The sequence below is a fragment of the Hesperophylax consimilis genome, chromosome 16 (assembly GCF_061612785.1).
Source record: "Hesperophylax consimilis isolate HC1 chromosome 16, BYU_Hcon_1.0, whole genome shotgun sequence".
Taxonomy (NCBI): Eukaryota; Metazoa; Arthropoda; class Insecta; order Trichoptera; family Limnephilidae; genus Hesperophylax; species Hesperophylax consimilis.
Window position 1 is genome coordinate 25,177,211 of NC_142851.1, and position 17,266 is coordinate 25,194,476.

Genomic DNA, 17,266 nt, shown 5'->3' on the forward strand with positions numbered 1-17,266 from the left:
TAGCTCCTTTAACGGCCAGCGTTGTTATACGTATTGTTATGTAAATACTGCCAATATTTTACTGGAGTTGGGCGTATTAATTAATATCCACGGCATTTGATTTCAGTGACAACAGTAACTAAAGATAGTGGGGGTTTTTACTGTCTTAAATACATATTTTATAATCACTTTGTTTTTTATAAACTTTCAATCCACCTTCTTACCGTACTTGTGATTTCTTCTGACAATAATTTCCGGCGTCATTATAATAAGTTGAAATATGGCCACAAAGAACTCCTAAAAGTTTATCTTACTATACCCACTTCGTACCTACTTATTTTGTTCATAAGAATAAAAAAATAACTTACATTCATGCATAAGACTCAATAAAACTTTCAATCCACCTTCTTACCGCCGTAATATTTCCTTACAATAATTTTCGGCTTCATTCGAATCAGTCGAAAAATTATCTTTGAAATGTAAAGCACAGATAAAGCGATTAAATAGATGGAGACGGCGACGAATAGCGCAACGTCCAGCAGCAGGTACTGGTACCAGGCTAGGCCGTGGGCGGGAGAGCGCAGGTGTCGAGCGCCGTTAAATTTCAGTACGTATTCCACCCAATAGATGGCGGTGTCCAGCGGGTGCTGTGGCCTGTCGCAGAAAATGCGGGAAATCCGTGCGGCGTTTTCGCGGTAACTGAAAAAATATTTTTAAATAGTCAAGTAAATTTCGTAAACAAGTCACGCTGTATGTTATTATTCAGAGCATCCATTCAAATACCATACCCTAAAAAATACTGTTGAAAAGTTATAATACTTGCAACTGCTGACATTTCCCATGCATTCTGATGACAGTATGCTACACTAGCGCCTCTTTCTATGCTACTTTCATGCTTTCATATTTTTATTGATACATTCCTGTGACTGAATAGAAAATCAACAGAAGTGTGATCAATACCGTTTGTAAGAAAACTGATACTGAAACTGAATTTGGCGATCAAGGCGAACAGCTCCCGCTCGGACCGTTTTAGCTGTCGATCAAATTGTGATCAGCTGAGAAGCATAAATCATGATTTTATGCCAGCTGATCAAAAGTTGAAACATACCGAGAATCGTGAACCACTGGCCATCACTGGCCCTGGAGCTATGGCTACCTGAATTTAGGTAGGTGATTTTTATGAATTAAAATGATTATAAATTTAATATTATTTGGAGGTATGATATTTATTAAATCGAAACACCCGGAAATCTCCATTGCTCGAGTGGGGACTAATTATTATCACAGTTTATTTTTGGTGTGTTAAGCAGTGTTGCCCTTTCTACTTTAGCCAAGGTTTCGGACAGTATACATCATCAGGGCAAATGTGTGGATTGTGGTGAAGTGTGTGTTTATGTACATACATATAAGCGAAAGTTTTGGCCGTGAAACATGAAATCATTTCATTGGACCAGTTGTTCACCGACCGTCACATTTGACATGGTCATAAATCGACGATCTGTGTAATTTGGCAAATTGGCGAATGAATGTTTCGGTAAACAGCCGATATTCAGCCTGTTTGCATTGGTTATTCTTTGATGACAATTGGACTTGATGGCTTCATTAACGGATGATCAAATAACCCAACATAAAGTGGTGAAGGTAATTAGGAGGGAAGGAGATGGGGAAGAGGAAGGTGGAAAAGTACCTGGCTATTCCTATCTGGTCACCAAACACAGCTAAAATCATTTCAAGCAACGTATAATTCTGAATGGTGGTCTTACACCACGACTGTACCGAGTGTATTTGCCACTCTGGAACGTGCCGCAAGTATACTATTAATTATTTTAAATTAATACATTTTGAAATATCAACAATTCGTCAAATAAAATTTACTTTTGCGCAAGCCGGGATTTGAACCCGTGACATTCGAATTGCTAGTCCTTTCTCCTCGACCATGAAGACTGCATTTAAGAGGAAGCTACAAGCCAAAAATGTGTATATTCTTGGTATACCTTATATCATAGGTAATAGGCATTAAAATCGCTTAACAAACGGAGTCTAGAAACGTTCGATTTCAAGCAAAAAACTAGTTTTTTATTTATTTTGTAAATAATTTTATAAGAAATCAAAAAAGTTGATCAAGTGAAACTGTCACACATAATCTTGGCTATAATACTGTATTTTTTTAAGTTGTTTTTTTTTAGAAGTTTGCATTTATATTTTTTATTGAGTAATTTATTTTTTTATTTGTATTCTAATCAAGCGAAGCAATAGGAAAACCTCAATTTATTTAAAGCAGAGGTTCCCAAAATTTTTTGCCCCGTAGACCACTTGCCAAATTTGTTTTTTTCCGTAGACCCCCTGCCAGCCGAATATAGAATTTTCCTAAAACTATTAACGTCCCATGTGATAATCATTTATTTTTTTGGTAAAAATATTCCCTTCCCTTGCCTGCCCAACAACCCCGGGTGGCGGTATACATGAGCACCCTTGTGAGGTATTGTCACATGATATCCGATTCTTCAACGTTCCATTTCCATAGTCAAAATGTCCTCAAACTTAGTTTTGAAGTCTGTGTGAAGTGCATTTAAATATTGAACGTCATTATTACCCTGGAAATTTTTCAAAAACAAGTTGGGGAACTAGGAAAATTGGCGGTTTCCAATGTGCAATGTTTTGCTTGAATATATTAATTCTGACTAGAAAAGGAACGTAGACTCTATTTATATACCTCAATTAACAACTTTACGAAATATAAAAATACAAATATGAAATAAGTCATTTCTCAGTCTATTATATTTGTGTTAGGTCAATTGTGTCATTTACGGAACTCCTAAAAATGTTGACTTGCGGTAAATTTGACGGCCGGCATAGTCCAGTGGTAACGCATTGGACTGCCATTCCGAAGGTCGCGGGTTCGAACCCGGCGTGCGCTAATAAATTTTATTTGATTAATTTGTGTTATTTCACAATTAATTAATTAAAATAATATATAGTATATTTGCGGCACGTTCCAGAGTGGAAGATACTACCAGTATCGCCCTGGTGTAAGACCACCATTCAGAATTGAAACGTTGCTCCAAATGGCTTTAGCCGTGTTTAGTGACTAGATCTGAATAGCCAGGTACTTCCCCACCTTCCTCTTTCCCTTCCCCACTTACCTTCAGCCTCACAACATCCCCCAATTGGGGATGCCATAGTCTCACTGGCTCCAGACGGGAGCAGTTGGGACTCTTGTGAGGTATTGACTATAAAAAAAAAAATAAAAAAAATGGGGGTCCGCTCGTATGTACCCCCATTTGAATCTCGTGGACCCCCAAATTTTTTTCTCGCTGACATAGACCCCCAGCATGCCGATATCGATCCCTGGGGGTCCATATAGACCACTTTGGGAACCTCAGATCGAAAGCATATTTTTTGGTATTCATAATGTATACCAATTCGTTATAAAGATTAATCAAAATAGTGATTTAGCATTAAGCTTCGCCTTAAATAATAATGAAAGATATGTCTCACCTGGTGACGTTTAACAACTCACGCAGTGCACGCGGAAGGGTATCGTTGTTGATGTCGTCATAACGCAGCGTGAGGGCAGCTCCTCGCTCGCGTAGCTCCGCCATGTTCAGGCTCTGGTCGGCGAACATGGGTATGCCCAGGATCGGAACTCCGCAGTGAACCGACTCCTGGATGCTCAAGAGACCTCCGTGACTGATGAATAGCCTCGTTGAAGGATGACCTTCAACATAAAACGAATCGTTACTTTCCGCGGTACCTACCTATTTCATAATACCTACTTGAATCACACGGTAAGTTGTACGTCAAGAACTTTTTGACTAAAAATATATATTTGACTAAAAATATATATTTGACTAAAACTAATTTTATGAGTTTATTTATTATACTGTTATACGTGGTGGAATTATATAGTATTAAAATAGAAAATAAAACATTTTTTAACTTATTTCCACTTGTTTATTTTACCAGTACCGGTTTCGTCCTATTATGGACATCTTCAGGCTGGCAATTGAAATTCTTTTGTTACAGAATTTATACAAAATTAGGTACACAATGTCAAGGTAGGTACATTTTTTTTTTTTTTTTTTGGGTTATTAAATTACAATGGTTCTTTAAGGTTAATATGTCATAAATAAGAAATAATAATATAACAATGGTCACTATAGCAGAATAATCTTTGAATAATTTGATTCTTCTCTTCCAGATTGTCCTACGTGATATGCAGGAAAATTCATTATTTTATTTACTAAATTATCGATTATTCTGCTATAGTGACCATTGTTATATTATTATTTCTTATTTATGACATATTAACCTTAAAGAACCATTGTAATTTAATAACCCAAAATAAAAATAAAAAAAATGTACCTACCTTGACATTGTGTACCTAATTTTGTATAAATTCTGTAACAAAAGAATTTCAATTGCCAGCCTGAAGATGTCCATAATAGGACGAAACCGGTACTGGTAAAATAAACAAGTGGAAATAAGTCAAAAAATGTTTAATTTTCTATTTTAAAACTAATTTGTTTTATTTCATAGATCAACATCAAAATAAAGTGGTGACCGGATAAATCATCAAAATGATAATTCATCATATCTTTAAAAAGTTATATAAAGTCATGGAAAGTGATGTAACAAAAACAATAGGTTAAGTTAGGTTAAAAAAAATAATTTTTTCATCGTTTTTGATGACTTTATATCACTTTTAAAAGTGTGTTGAATAGTCACTGTGTTGAGTTAGCATGGAACCGTTTAAGTATTATATGTATTTATAATATACTAAGTATTTATTTAAGTATTATATTTATAATAAGTATACCCAACAATACTCTTTTACAGTGCAAACGTCAAAAAATCTTCTCCAGTCTAAAATAAACATAAGCGTATTTACAGTAAATCTCAACACTAAAACGACTCATAATATTGTTGAAAATCTCTGATGATGTGCCTCTCCATGATCGTGTGCGTCCAATAATATTTAAATGTAATAAACAGCAAAAAGAGATAACTTCCTTGAGGCCGTCAAAACATTCAACGCGAAACAAAACTCAAAGAAGATAAAATCAATACAACCCACTTGAAGAAATTCACAACAAAAAAGGAGTTCATTTTCATAAGCGAGCACCTCACAACACAAGAGAAAACTATACTAAGGCCACCAAAAAGATTCGCAAGAGATCAAAACTATGCTTTTGCATGGACAAGAAACAAGAAATTTAAATCTAAGGTTATAGTGATCTCCCATGATAATAAATATATATTCTGCAATGATTAACTGCATCTAAATTAGACTCGGGGGAATGAGGACAAAAATTGATATAATCGAAAACATTATTATCAACGACTACGAAATAGTAAGTCTAACGGAGACGTGGCTAAAAGAATATATCTATGACCAGGAATTAGCAGATAATCGGTGCGAAGTATTCCGGAGGGATAGACTACACAAGACAAAAGATGGAAGAGGAGTCATGGTTGCTGTTTCAAGAAATCTAGTGGCGAAGAGAATGGCGCAATGGGAATGTCAAGCAGAAGACTTGTGGATCCAACTCAATATAAACCTTAATAACAAAAGTGTCAATGTAGAAGAAATGTCTACAACCATCTGAGTAAGGAATCTAAGCTCATTTTTAAGCAACCTTCGGGATGTGTACCTAATAACACCGAACCAACATATCTTAATATTCGGCGATTTCTAAGTCTAACATTCATTGGATTCCTGATGAAACAAACAATCTACTACAGTTTACCATAAACACAAATACAATCACCTCTGACATCATCGATACCCTTTCGTTTTGTAATAGATGGTTTTGTTTTGGAATAGTTAATCACCAGTCCAAAATACTACATATAGTTTTATCGGATAAAGCCTGTGATAAACACGCAAAATTTTCGTGGCTTAGCCTATTTCAGCATATCGCTCGCCGTACATTCCCATTGGTAGTGTGTGGCGAGCAATATGCTGAAATAGGCCAAGCCATGATGCGTATAGCGTAATGTGTCGCCCACCTTAAGAAAAAATATCAGTAACACACTCTTCATTTCCACTAAGCAAATAAGATCCGTATCACCCTGCTCTAGAAATAAATTTTCTTTTCAATCCTCTATTAAATCTAGAAACCCATAACAGCTCAAGACCAAACTTTTATAAAACCGACTATGACTCAATTAATACCTTGCTTCGTGAGATTGATTGGGAATTCATTAATCAGGGCAATAAAGATCAATCCGTTGATCAGTTTTACAATATACTTTACCAGATTATATCTTTGCATGTTCCCAATAAAACCAATAAAAAACACTTCTCTAAGTGGTACTCACAAGATCTCATTCGTTTGATAAAAGGAAAAACAAATTTCTTAAAAAAAATATATAAATATAAGGTGGTGAACTAAATCATTTATCGTTCAACTTGATTAGAACTAGAACAAAAAATAGAGCTTGTTATTTTAAACATTTAGACTAAATCAAACAAAATTTAAAAGCTCGTCCGAAAGATTGCTGGAAATTTGCAAAAAAAAACGAAAACTCAACCAACATACCATTTATTTCATTTTTGTGGAGAAATGACTACCCGAGGTAAGACTATCTGCGGGCTTTTTTCCAATCAATCAAATCACACAATGCAAGTTAGTTACCACAAACATCCGAAGATTTCTATAACGAATGCCTCTGTACGATCAATGTATCGCCTTCAACGATATTGTAAATGTAAGAATTTGAGAACCAATGAGTGATCAGGTCCTGGCGGTATTCCACCTACTTTTTTCGAAACGTGCATAGATTTCCTTGCCATACCACTACTATTTATCAAATCACTACAGGAAGGTGTTTTTCCAGTCAAATAGAATACTACTTTTTTTACTCCCATCTTAAAGAAACGTTGTAATAGCGACATAGAAATAATGACCCATATCTAAACAAAACCGCATAGGAAAGTTATTTGAGCCAGTGATATATGACTGTCTATTAGCTCACGTCTATATATTATCACTATGCAACACGGATTTTTCCCTCGGCGTTCCACAACAATAAACCTTCTTGCATACTCCTAATTCATCCACGATGATATTGAATAACGTTTACAAGTGGATGCCATCTACATGGGTTTTTGCAAATCAGTTAAATCAATCACTACTCATTAAGAAGCTGGAAAAGTTAAGCATAAATGCAGATTCCCTGTAATGGTTTGTGAGTTATATGCAACTACAAGTAGTTGTAGGAGGGTACTCTGCGGATCATATTACTATAACGTCGGGAATTCGGCAGGGCTCGCATCTTGGACCCTTGCTGTTTTTAATCTATAAATAGGATTGAGTAACAAAGGATTATTTAACATAGGATTAAGAATAAAAACTTCAAAATATTTGCTATTTCCCGATGACATTATGTTTGACAAAAAAATTACACCGTTAGAAGATTGCACCGATTTACATAAAGACTTATCATAACAACATTAATAATTTTTCAAACACATATCACATTAACAATGTCGCTTTATTAAACACAACTTCAATTAAAGACTAAGGCATGTCATTTCACTTGTCACTTAGCTTCAATAAACATTTAGATACAATTTCAAAAAGTGCATGTCAAATGTTAGGATTAACGCCAAAAATCACAAATGGTTTTAAAAGTGCAGACTTATCTTTAACATTATTTAAAGTATTCTCGAAACGCATCCAGTATTTGGTCTCACGATTATGAAATTCATAATTATAGGATTGAATCCATATAAAGACAATTAACCCATGTAATCGTTTATCGTGAAGGTTTATCTGATCAATTTGGAACGTATAGTGACTGAATTTTGCACTATAATCTACACTCTTTGACAGCCAGACGTAAACATTCTAATTTATTGCTTTTGCATAAAGATATACATGAATCAGTTGATACCCCTAGCATTTTGTCCCAAATTAACGTCAACACAAAATCGTCAAAGAGAATGAAAGACATTTTCAATATTAAAGCCTACCACACAAATACATGATATTTACCCCCTGTGCCGCGAACATTATGAAATTATAACACTCTATACACTGCTCTAAAAATGAAATGGACATTTTTAATGATCAATGTAATATTTTTTTTTACCATTAATCAAATCAAGCTGATATTGTGATTAAAGCCTTTATTTAAAGACAGGCAATATTGTAGCTACCAAATCAGTGTCTCATCAATACAGATGACAATAGTAAATATATTATGTAAAGCCTGTTACAATAGAAAGTAGACTACCGCATAGCTGACATTGTACCAAATCAGTGTCTCATCAGTACAGGTGACAATAGTAAAATGTTCATGGACATATTATTTTAAAAAGAAACACAAACATTCCCGTGTTACGAATAGTCTGACGATATTTGAAAATCTCCTACTGCCCCATCAGTAAGCTGAAAATGTTGCTTGTGTTGTGATAGAGGACTTAGCCAGCCGAGGAATTGAACACACTTCGCCTGGGTGGGACTTAAACGCGATGTCAACTCAGCCACCGACCGGTTGACCATATTTGCATTCTACCTTTCACCAATTTTTTGTTATTATTCAAATTTGTATGAATCACTTTGATTTTTTGGGCAACATGCCCGTTTTACGTTCTGAAATAAAAATAAATAAACTAAATAATTATAATGAAAAAAGTTAAAGAAAATTAATTCATCCAATTAATTTGTTCGTCACATTGATTGAAAGTACAAAGGTAACTGTAACCTACACAACATCCCAATGTTACCCATGAGTGCTCATACCAGGTTCTTCATAATAATAAAATTACGTAATAAATTAGTATGTCGCGCAACAAACACTCGACCTTAAGGAATATTGTCATCTCGTATTGAGTCAATTCATGACAAATAATACAAAAAAATCAACCGATATAAAAAAGTAAAGATTTTTTACTACATCTATTTTAATTAATAAATGCAATTAAAAAAATACATTGTTGTTTTGACTGAGGATTGAACCCTCCTCCACATGTAACTCACTCTTAATTTCTATGAAGTTTTAAAATGACTTTTAAAACTTAATAATAGTTGGTTTGACTTTTGCATTGAACCCTCCTCCCCGGGGACTGAATAAAATGGGTGAACCGCGCTATAACTTAAGCCAAATCCTTATTGGATTAAACCGAGATTTATTTCGTATATTAACATTGTAATTTTTTATAATGTCATCCTATTTCGGAGAAACGTGTGTGCGCGTGTCTGTGCATGTGTGTCACTAAATGTTATTGTCAAATTGTCATCAACAACAAGTATATTTCCTTAGTTTCAGCTCGATCGGATGTCGGGAAGTTGATTAATTCCCCCTTCCATGATTTTATTTCTTTTTCACTAATTTATTTATTCATTAATTGTAAAAATAATCACAAATATGTGTTTCATTTTAATAATGTTTTCGAAAAGATTCATTGGCCAATATTTAATTATTTGGAAATGTTTCAATGATCAATAATAATCAATGATTTGGAAATGTTTCAATGATCAATAATATTCAATGATTTTGAAATGTTTTGATGATCGGTATACTATCAGGGTCATCGGTATATCAACTCTGGCATATGGCGTGTCTTACAAATTTGGTCGAATAATTCATCCCGCCAATTGATAATTTCATAAGCAAACTCTCGATCTGATTCTTTCGCCTTTCTTCGAAACAGAATCAGAATATCTCTGGAGACACATTTGGTCAATCCACAAATTGTAAAATCAATGCTCATTTCAATCTTTTGAATGCAAAATAACACACAACCTTTTTAATAAATGTTTTCCGAACACAATTCTTGGAAACAATAATTTTGGTTTCGGTGTCATTTATAACATCCAAATGCCCTGTCTAGACATTGTTGGTCGATGGGGTAGTCCGCTCCGGGTACCAAATGTCCAAGGCCCCAAGGCGCTGATAATACCTAACCTAACACATCGCCCATAAGATTATTTTTAACCGCGCTACATTAAAATGCAAATCATTCAAATATTATTGATTACTGTGTTATTATTACAACGAAATTCCATCAACCAATTAACGGCTTAAAAATAAGAAATATAACATAAGCACCCAAAACTAGAAGTGTACAATTTCAGATCGACTTAAAAGTGGACTGTAAATAATTAAACGAATGTTGTTTATGGAAATGGGTGATGGTATACGTAGGGTAGAATAAGGTATGGAAGGAAAACGGGATGACTTATAACTTACCACTGTAAAATCTCTACAAAAAAGTACACAACACAATCACAATGTAGTTAGTTTCACAACGATACCTCGAGGTAACTATAGCCAAACAAAACGAATGGAAACTTCTCTTGGTTAAAAAAATAAAAAATTCTTGCAATGTTTCAGTAATTTCATTACTTTTTCACTAATTTAATTAATTTATTTATTTTAAGGAACATTAACAGTCTTTAATATTAATTTAATACGCAAAGGAGGATGGAAAAGAAACAGACCAATTATAAATGTTCACAGATGGTTGAATTGGTAATATACAACTAAGTATTTAGTGAATGTAGACTAAAATATAAAAAGCAGGACTAAGTAACAAATTTAAAAGCCGAACTAAGTAACTATTATAGATATAGTGGATTGTTGAGGAAAGGTAGAAACTGAATAAAAATTACATATAAACCGAAACCAACTATATTCTCATTTCAAAACCTAACAGCTTAATTAAACTATTAAATGAACTTTGAATAAGTGGGTATTATGTGCATTGAAAATAATTAATATTCACATGAAGCTGTTATTGCAAGCTTAGTTATAAATTTGTGAGAAGTAATAAAAATAGTAACCAGAAACAAGAATGGTCCCACATCTGTTACATAAACATTCAATAATACTAAAAAAATCATAAAGTTTAATAAAATCAAGAACTGCCTCTACTCTGCCTGTTCAAGAAGAAAATTATTGATAATGGTACTTGGGACTCAAATACCCGTTGATAATGCCATAAAATTCAAGGTCCGTAGGTACCAACAAAAAATAGCGTCTTATTATAATAATGTACCTAATAATTATTGTTAATAACATGACGCCGTTCTTGTATCTAGTTACCATTTTATTTACTTACAGAAATTTATAAGCGCCAAATTTATAATTTTACAAAACTGATAAAAATAGTATATGAAAGTATAAGTGGATAATTTTCTATTTTTTTTTTATTGGTACACTTTGAAAACATAAGTATTGATATTATTATTAAAAATTTGGAAATAAGAACTATTAATGAATTCGTGATGTGACATCACAATATATTGTTGTCATGGAAATTAAAAACACAAACATTAATTTGCAATCTGTCACATAAGATTAATAGTTGGATTTATAGTTAAAAGTTGACATTTAGACTTCACATTTTGTTGATTTGTTGATGTTGCCATGGTAACTTTAAAAAACGCGCGTTCCATAAAGTGCGATTTAAACACGCTAGAGCATACTTTAAATGAGTAAAAAAGGGCACCAATAAAAAAAAACTATTCAATGGTTGTTTATCTGGTGTTTAAAATGTGAAACACGTTTATTACCAAGAGGATAAGTATTTATGATCGCAATAGCAGCGTCACTTGGATATTTTATTTTTACAAGATGTAGGTTTCTAGTTATGAAAATATGTCGTGTGTATGTATGTTAGTATGTAACTATCTATTTCCTAATATTATTTATCGAGTGCGTAACTCGTTTCAGTTTTGCTTACGAAATTGAAAACACATCATTCTTAACCTTGGAAAATCGTTGATTAATACTTTCGGCAAAAATAAAATTGTTATTAGTATTTTTAAACCTACTATTACAGTAGTCTTGTTGGAATTTACAAATATACACATAACCAACCAATAATCGACTAATTAAATTTTTTACTCACGTACGTATTTTTTTTGTTGGTAACCCAAAATACGCTTAATTGTGATAAAGCCCTATCGTTTTACTTATGTATCAGTTCTTTACGACAATTGACGAAGAGCCATAATTTAAATTCAACAATGAAACTAGAAGAACTCGTATATAAATAAAACAAAGGGACATCGGGAAAATATGATGTGACATGACTAAACGGCGCCTGGCGCGAGTAAAATTTAGGCGTCCTTTGTCAAAACCAGTAAACGCCCATATCGGTGATTACTGTAATCAATAATATTCCAATGATTTTTCTTTTGTGTAGCACCGTTCCAGATAAGATTCCAGAATACTCAAATAAATGTAAAATCTTGAACGCTTAAAGTGTGTGTTGTGGAACATTCCCACTCACACGAATTTTCAGTCGATTATATACCGTAATGGTTGGATTGCGTCAATTCTCCTGATACATGAGTAGCACTTAAAGGTATTAAATTTAAATCAGAAAAATGTTTGCAAATGATGGCCCACATTTTTGTAGACGACGAAAAGACTCTTTGGGGAAACGGCGTGATAATAATATAAATTTAAGATATGGCTTACAAAGAATTGAGAGTTGAGGCAGCCACGTACTGGTCCTTACGTTTGCTGGTAAGGGAGGTAGCAAAGAGCCATCTATTTTCCATAGCACATTCTGTTCGAGGGATCCCAGGGCTGCATACAGCGTGGAGACCACCTCGTCCGATAGGGTGTTGGGCGGGATTATCGTCCCCAAGCTGAAGAAAACTACGCCATTCTTTGAATTATCCATAAATTCTTTAAGGTCCTGAGTAAAATAAACATGAAATTGACATAAATATTATTTAAGTATGGTTAAGAGTTGATTTTACAAAATTATTATTGAAGAAAAAAATAAGTAATCCAGCAAAGGATGAGTCGTTTCACAGAATTCGAACAAATCATCATATTTCAAAGATAAAATTCAAGCTTAGTTCTATTCAAGTACTATTATTTTTTCATTGTGGTGCAGTTGTGTCATACCACTTGTATAATAACAGAAATTGAATATAACTTACACCGAACTTGAATATTAACTTTAAAATTTGATGAATTGTTCAAATTCCCTGAAATAAACCATCCGTAAATTTACAATAACTGTTGAAAAAAACGGAATTTGCGTGCATTTGGCATACGCTAGTGGATAGTTGAACAGTAAATATGTACCTCAGATCGTAAATGCATTCCTATGATCTGAGGTAGGTAACTACATATTTATATTTAAATGGTACTAATGTCATGACGTGATGCTATGCTATGAGCTATGCCATAATAATTTATTTTGTGAGTGGCAGTAGGATTTATTATGACATATTATATTGCTTTTCTTAAATGCAATAATGCCGTATAGGATATGTTATTGAAAGCATTATAACACGATGTAAGCAAGTGTTGGTGATTAATAAATTTATTAATCTCTGAGGTTTTACCCGCTCGTGTAGACATGATAAGGAAGAGTTATTATCTTTATTATTCACTGATGGCAATTCCTATCTACGTGATTTCATGCAGAAAGGTTGGAAATCTCGTGAGAGCAAAATTTTAATATGGAATAATTAATTAATTATGGCCTAAAGAATATTTTCACGAAAAAACTTTGTGAAGCGGCAAAAATTCGGGATCGAAAAATATGACGTAAATTTGGAAGTTACCGGTTAGTTGGTTAGTTATTTGTTTTACTTTGCAGATTATAGATTATTGGTTACGCACTCCGTCGAACGTTTAATAATACTATCGTCCAAAGGTTCCCACCTTGACAAATCGGCAGTAACACGTCGTGTGAGTTCCGCGAGTCGAAAAACTCTCGAAACGAGAAGTTTAAATCCACTGGAGCGATTTTCTGGCATATTTTGCCATTTTGCAAAAACGTTTCGAGAGATCGTTTGTCAATATGTGCCATATTTAAAGAATCTAAACATATGAGACGAACGGCGAAATCTAGGTGATGTAATGTGTAATTTCTATCACCTAAGAATGTCTAAAATGATAGTACTATAGGATTCATATGTCTTATACTGATTAATAAATTCTAAGTAGTATACAATTGTAAATGTTCTCCAAAATGCCCTGGAAAGAATCTCAGACTTGTGATGTCCCGAAATAAACCATTCATCTGTTCTGAGTGCAATTACTAATGTTATCCAAATTGACCCTGGTAATAAATCACATCTTTGCGATTCTTTCAAGGATAATGAAACCATCCTGTCACTTCGAATGCAATCAACAATGTTCTCAAACTTTGTTTTGACATCATCGCCATTCCATTGTAAGAATATTATGTACTAAATACACAATTTGGCTGTCCTGAAACGGGAATCCTTCCCAGTTGGACAGACAAATGTTAATTTTGTTTTATATTGTTTGTAATTTATATATATATAAAAAATATTTAAAAAATACATATAAAATTTTTTTATTGGCTTTAGGCCGCAGTAAGCAGTTTCATATGTTTCCATAATAATATGTTGAGGAATGGTATTAATTAAATAATTTGGTAAATGTATATATATATATTTTTTTTTTTTTTTTTTTTTTTTTTTTTTTTTTTTTTATTTATTGAAACATATAAACAAGGTTACAATTTTTTTAACAATATAAACAAAAATATATCAATCACTCTCCTAATAAAGCAGCTGCTTGTGTTTAGGAGAGGACAACAAAAATATTTTTACATTTGTTTAAATTAAACAAAAAATATTAGTAATAAAACAAAAAATAACACAAAAAATAACAATAAAAGTAATAAAAATATAGGTTAGTTAATAAATGATTCAAAGAATTTAAAAGGCAAAAACATATTTCTAAACAATAAGTAAAGTTATGAGGTGGTACAAGAGTATTTTAATTTATTTTTTTTTTTATATTTTTCGTAGTTTTCTTCCGATCGTATATCAAGGGGTAATTTATTAAATAATTTTACACCCTTGAATATATAGTGATGTTGTGCTGTTGTGGTTCGTGCTAGTGGCACGGTTAGTCCTCCAACAGATATTATTCTTTTGCTAATATTCAATTGTGGTAAATTATTTTTACTAAAGAAATCTTTATGTATTTGTAGAAGTGCAATTTTGTCATAAATTTTTGTAAGTGGGGGAACCGGGAAATCTTGAAAAACATTTATAGTTGGGTATATATATATCAATCGCTCCAGTGGATATGTACTCTTTTCGTATCTTTACGTAATATATACGCGGTATCCGGAAACAAGTGCTACAAGCAAAGAACCCAAGAACGGCTTTTCAGCAACTAAAGATTTTTTTTTTCGGAGCTGGATCTGCATTTAGACGCATTTTAAAAGTCACCAAACAGCTGATGCTAAGCTCCTAGCGAGATTGTTTTAGCAACTTGGTACCCGATTTACTTACCCGAATACGAAAGCTCAAACCAAAAAAAGTAAAACTAGTCTAACTTTTTTGATTTCAGTCTAAAAATCGTCTCCAAATGTGAAGTAGATTCACTGGTTTACCGGTTGTACCACTATTTGATTTGTTTTAATTGGATTAAAGACGGCAGAAACTTACTTTTGGCAGTGGCGGTATAGTCCTCGGGATATGTAACCCTCCAACTTCCACCAACTGTGGCACAGACGGCCTTATTTGATTGAGACTCAAGTGGCTGTTCACCAAAATCATGCTGAAATTCTGCGCCAGACTTCTCAGAGGCGGCACAGGCCCCAACACACTCCCAACTAGCTCTTGCGATCTCCAATTGGACCTAATCTCATACTGAACCTTTGCGTACACCGTTGCAAAGGTGTTTACCAGTCTCGATAAGAAGTCCATAGTTTGAGAAAATGGGAAGAAGTAGATGGGAATATAAGCAGGGTTTTCTGGGAGTGCCACCATGTCATTTACCCAAGGAAGGGGCACACTCGACACTAGTCCTATACTTGGTATCCCCATCTTGTGAGCCACTGCGAGGAAGCAGTCTGAAGCGAAGATCTCCACCACAAGTAAATCGAATTGTTTTGTCTTTATAATATTGACAAAATCGGGATTTTTCAGGACTTGTTCGCAGCTGTTCAGTGAAAATCTGATGACGTCAAATATATTGTCGAGGTAAGACATCTTGAGGAAGTACTCCATGTTCACGGAGAGTAGCTTCTCGTCGGTAGACAGGTCCAGCTCGGTGATGTTATCACGTGGTGATTTCTGAAAATGCGATCGCTTTTAAATTTATACAAATTACGTTATTGGTCTTTAAAATGAATAAATAATTATTAAAAAGAAGTATAAAAATCATTTTTATATACCAGGACACGATCATTAGCACTTATTTTTTTAGGGTCCTATTATTAATAATCTTGTACACGGTACCTGGAATCTTGTAGAACAAACGGGAAACTGGTGAATCTACATCACATAGAGTTTCTTTCATATTTCGTTTTTTTTAAAAAAATTTTTGATTTTCCATTTTTTTTTTTTTTTCGCCAACCAACATTCTTGGTGCCGGGTTTACGCTTCGACGTGTTTTAAGAGACATAGGTACAACAGCTGAAATTAAACCACAGCCGATTTTTTGTCAAATTTGAACTAAATATTCCAAATTGGGACTCGATTTACTCTAAAAAAAAACTTAAATAAAAACATGTTATTCTACAAAATCGACTCCGAATGTGATGAAAATTAACCAGTTTCCCGATCGTACTAGGAGTTTCCGTGTATGGGTAAGTACTGATTCAAATAGGTATTTTACATAGTGATTCATTTTTGGTGTACAGTGACACATCTGCCCTGATGATGAAAACTGTAATGCTGTCCGAAACGGTGGCTAAAGACGAAGGTAGCGAAACACGGCATAATGCCCCAATAATAAATCACTATAACAATTTTGGTCTCTGGTATTTTACAGCGAAATTTTGATTGGTGGTGACAATAACACAACTAAGATATCTAGAAAACCGTTTTGGCGACTCTTCTTATTTTGGACTCTTATCGAAGGTTGGATATCTACTGTGCTGAAATGCATTCGTACAAGTCTAAATAAATTTGCGATAAGTTAGAAGTTCTGAACGTAAAATATTCAATTACCATGTACCAAGTGAATTATTAAAAATAATTATTTACCTCGGGAAAATGGGTTACGATGGTAACATCGTGTCCCCTAGCAGCGAGGGCCTTCATGATGGTCCCGTACATGGCAAAGTGGCTTTTGGTCTCCGTTGGGAATATCCCTAATATCCTGGCTCCACCACATACACCAGTGTTCACTATCACTCCCCACAGCACCAACAAAAACAACTGCTGTGTTTTCATTTCAGATAGTAAAAATAAACAAAATTTTATTTTTAAGTTGAAATCACTCAACCTCTGAATATCACTTGATTTTTTTTCGATGTCACTTCACTTTTGAATAAATTAATAGAAAACCTTTAAAGTTTCAACTGACAGTG

General features: G+C 33.7%; 1 protein-coding gene across 1 annotated transcript; it reads right to left on the minus strand.

Moving 5' to 3' along the window:
- Window positions 1-374: 374 nt before the first annotated feature.
- Ugt35D1 (UDP-glycosyltransferase family 35 member D1) lies at window positions 375-17,054 on the minus strand. Its single transcript, XM_089641349.1, has 5 exons — window positions 16,941-17,054; window positions 15,396-16,025; window positions 12,421-12,643; window positions 3,478-3,697; window positions 375-678 (listed from the first exon to the last, which is right to left on the minus strand). The coding sequence occupies exons 1-5, from the start codon at window positions 17,010-17,012 to the stop codon at window positions 375-377; spliced, it is 1,449 nt and encodes a 482-aa protein (XP_089497475.1). The 5' UTR covers window positions 17,013-17,054.
- Between the last annotated feature and the right edge of the window lie 212 nt (window positions 17,055-17,266).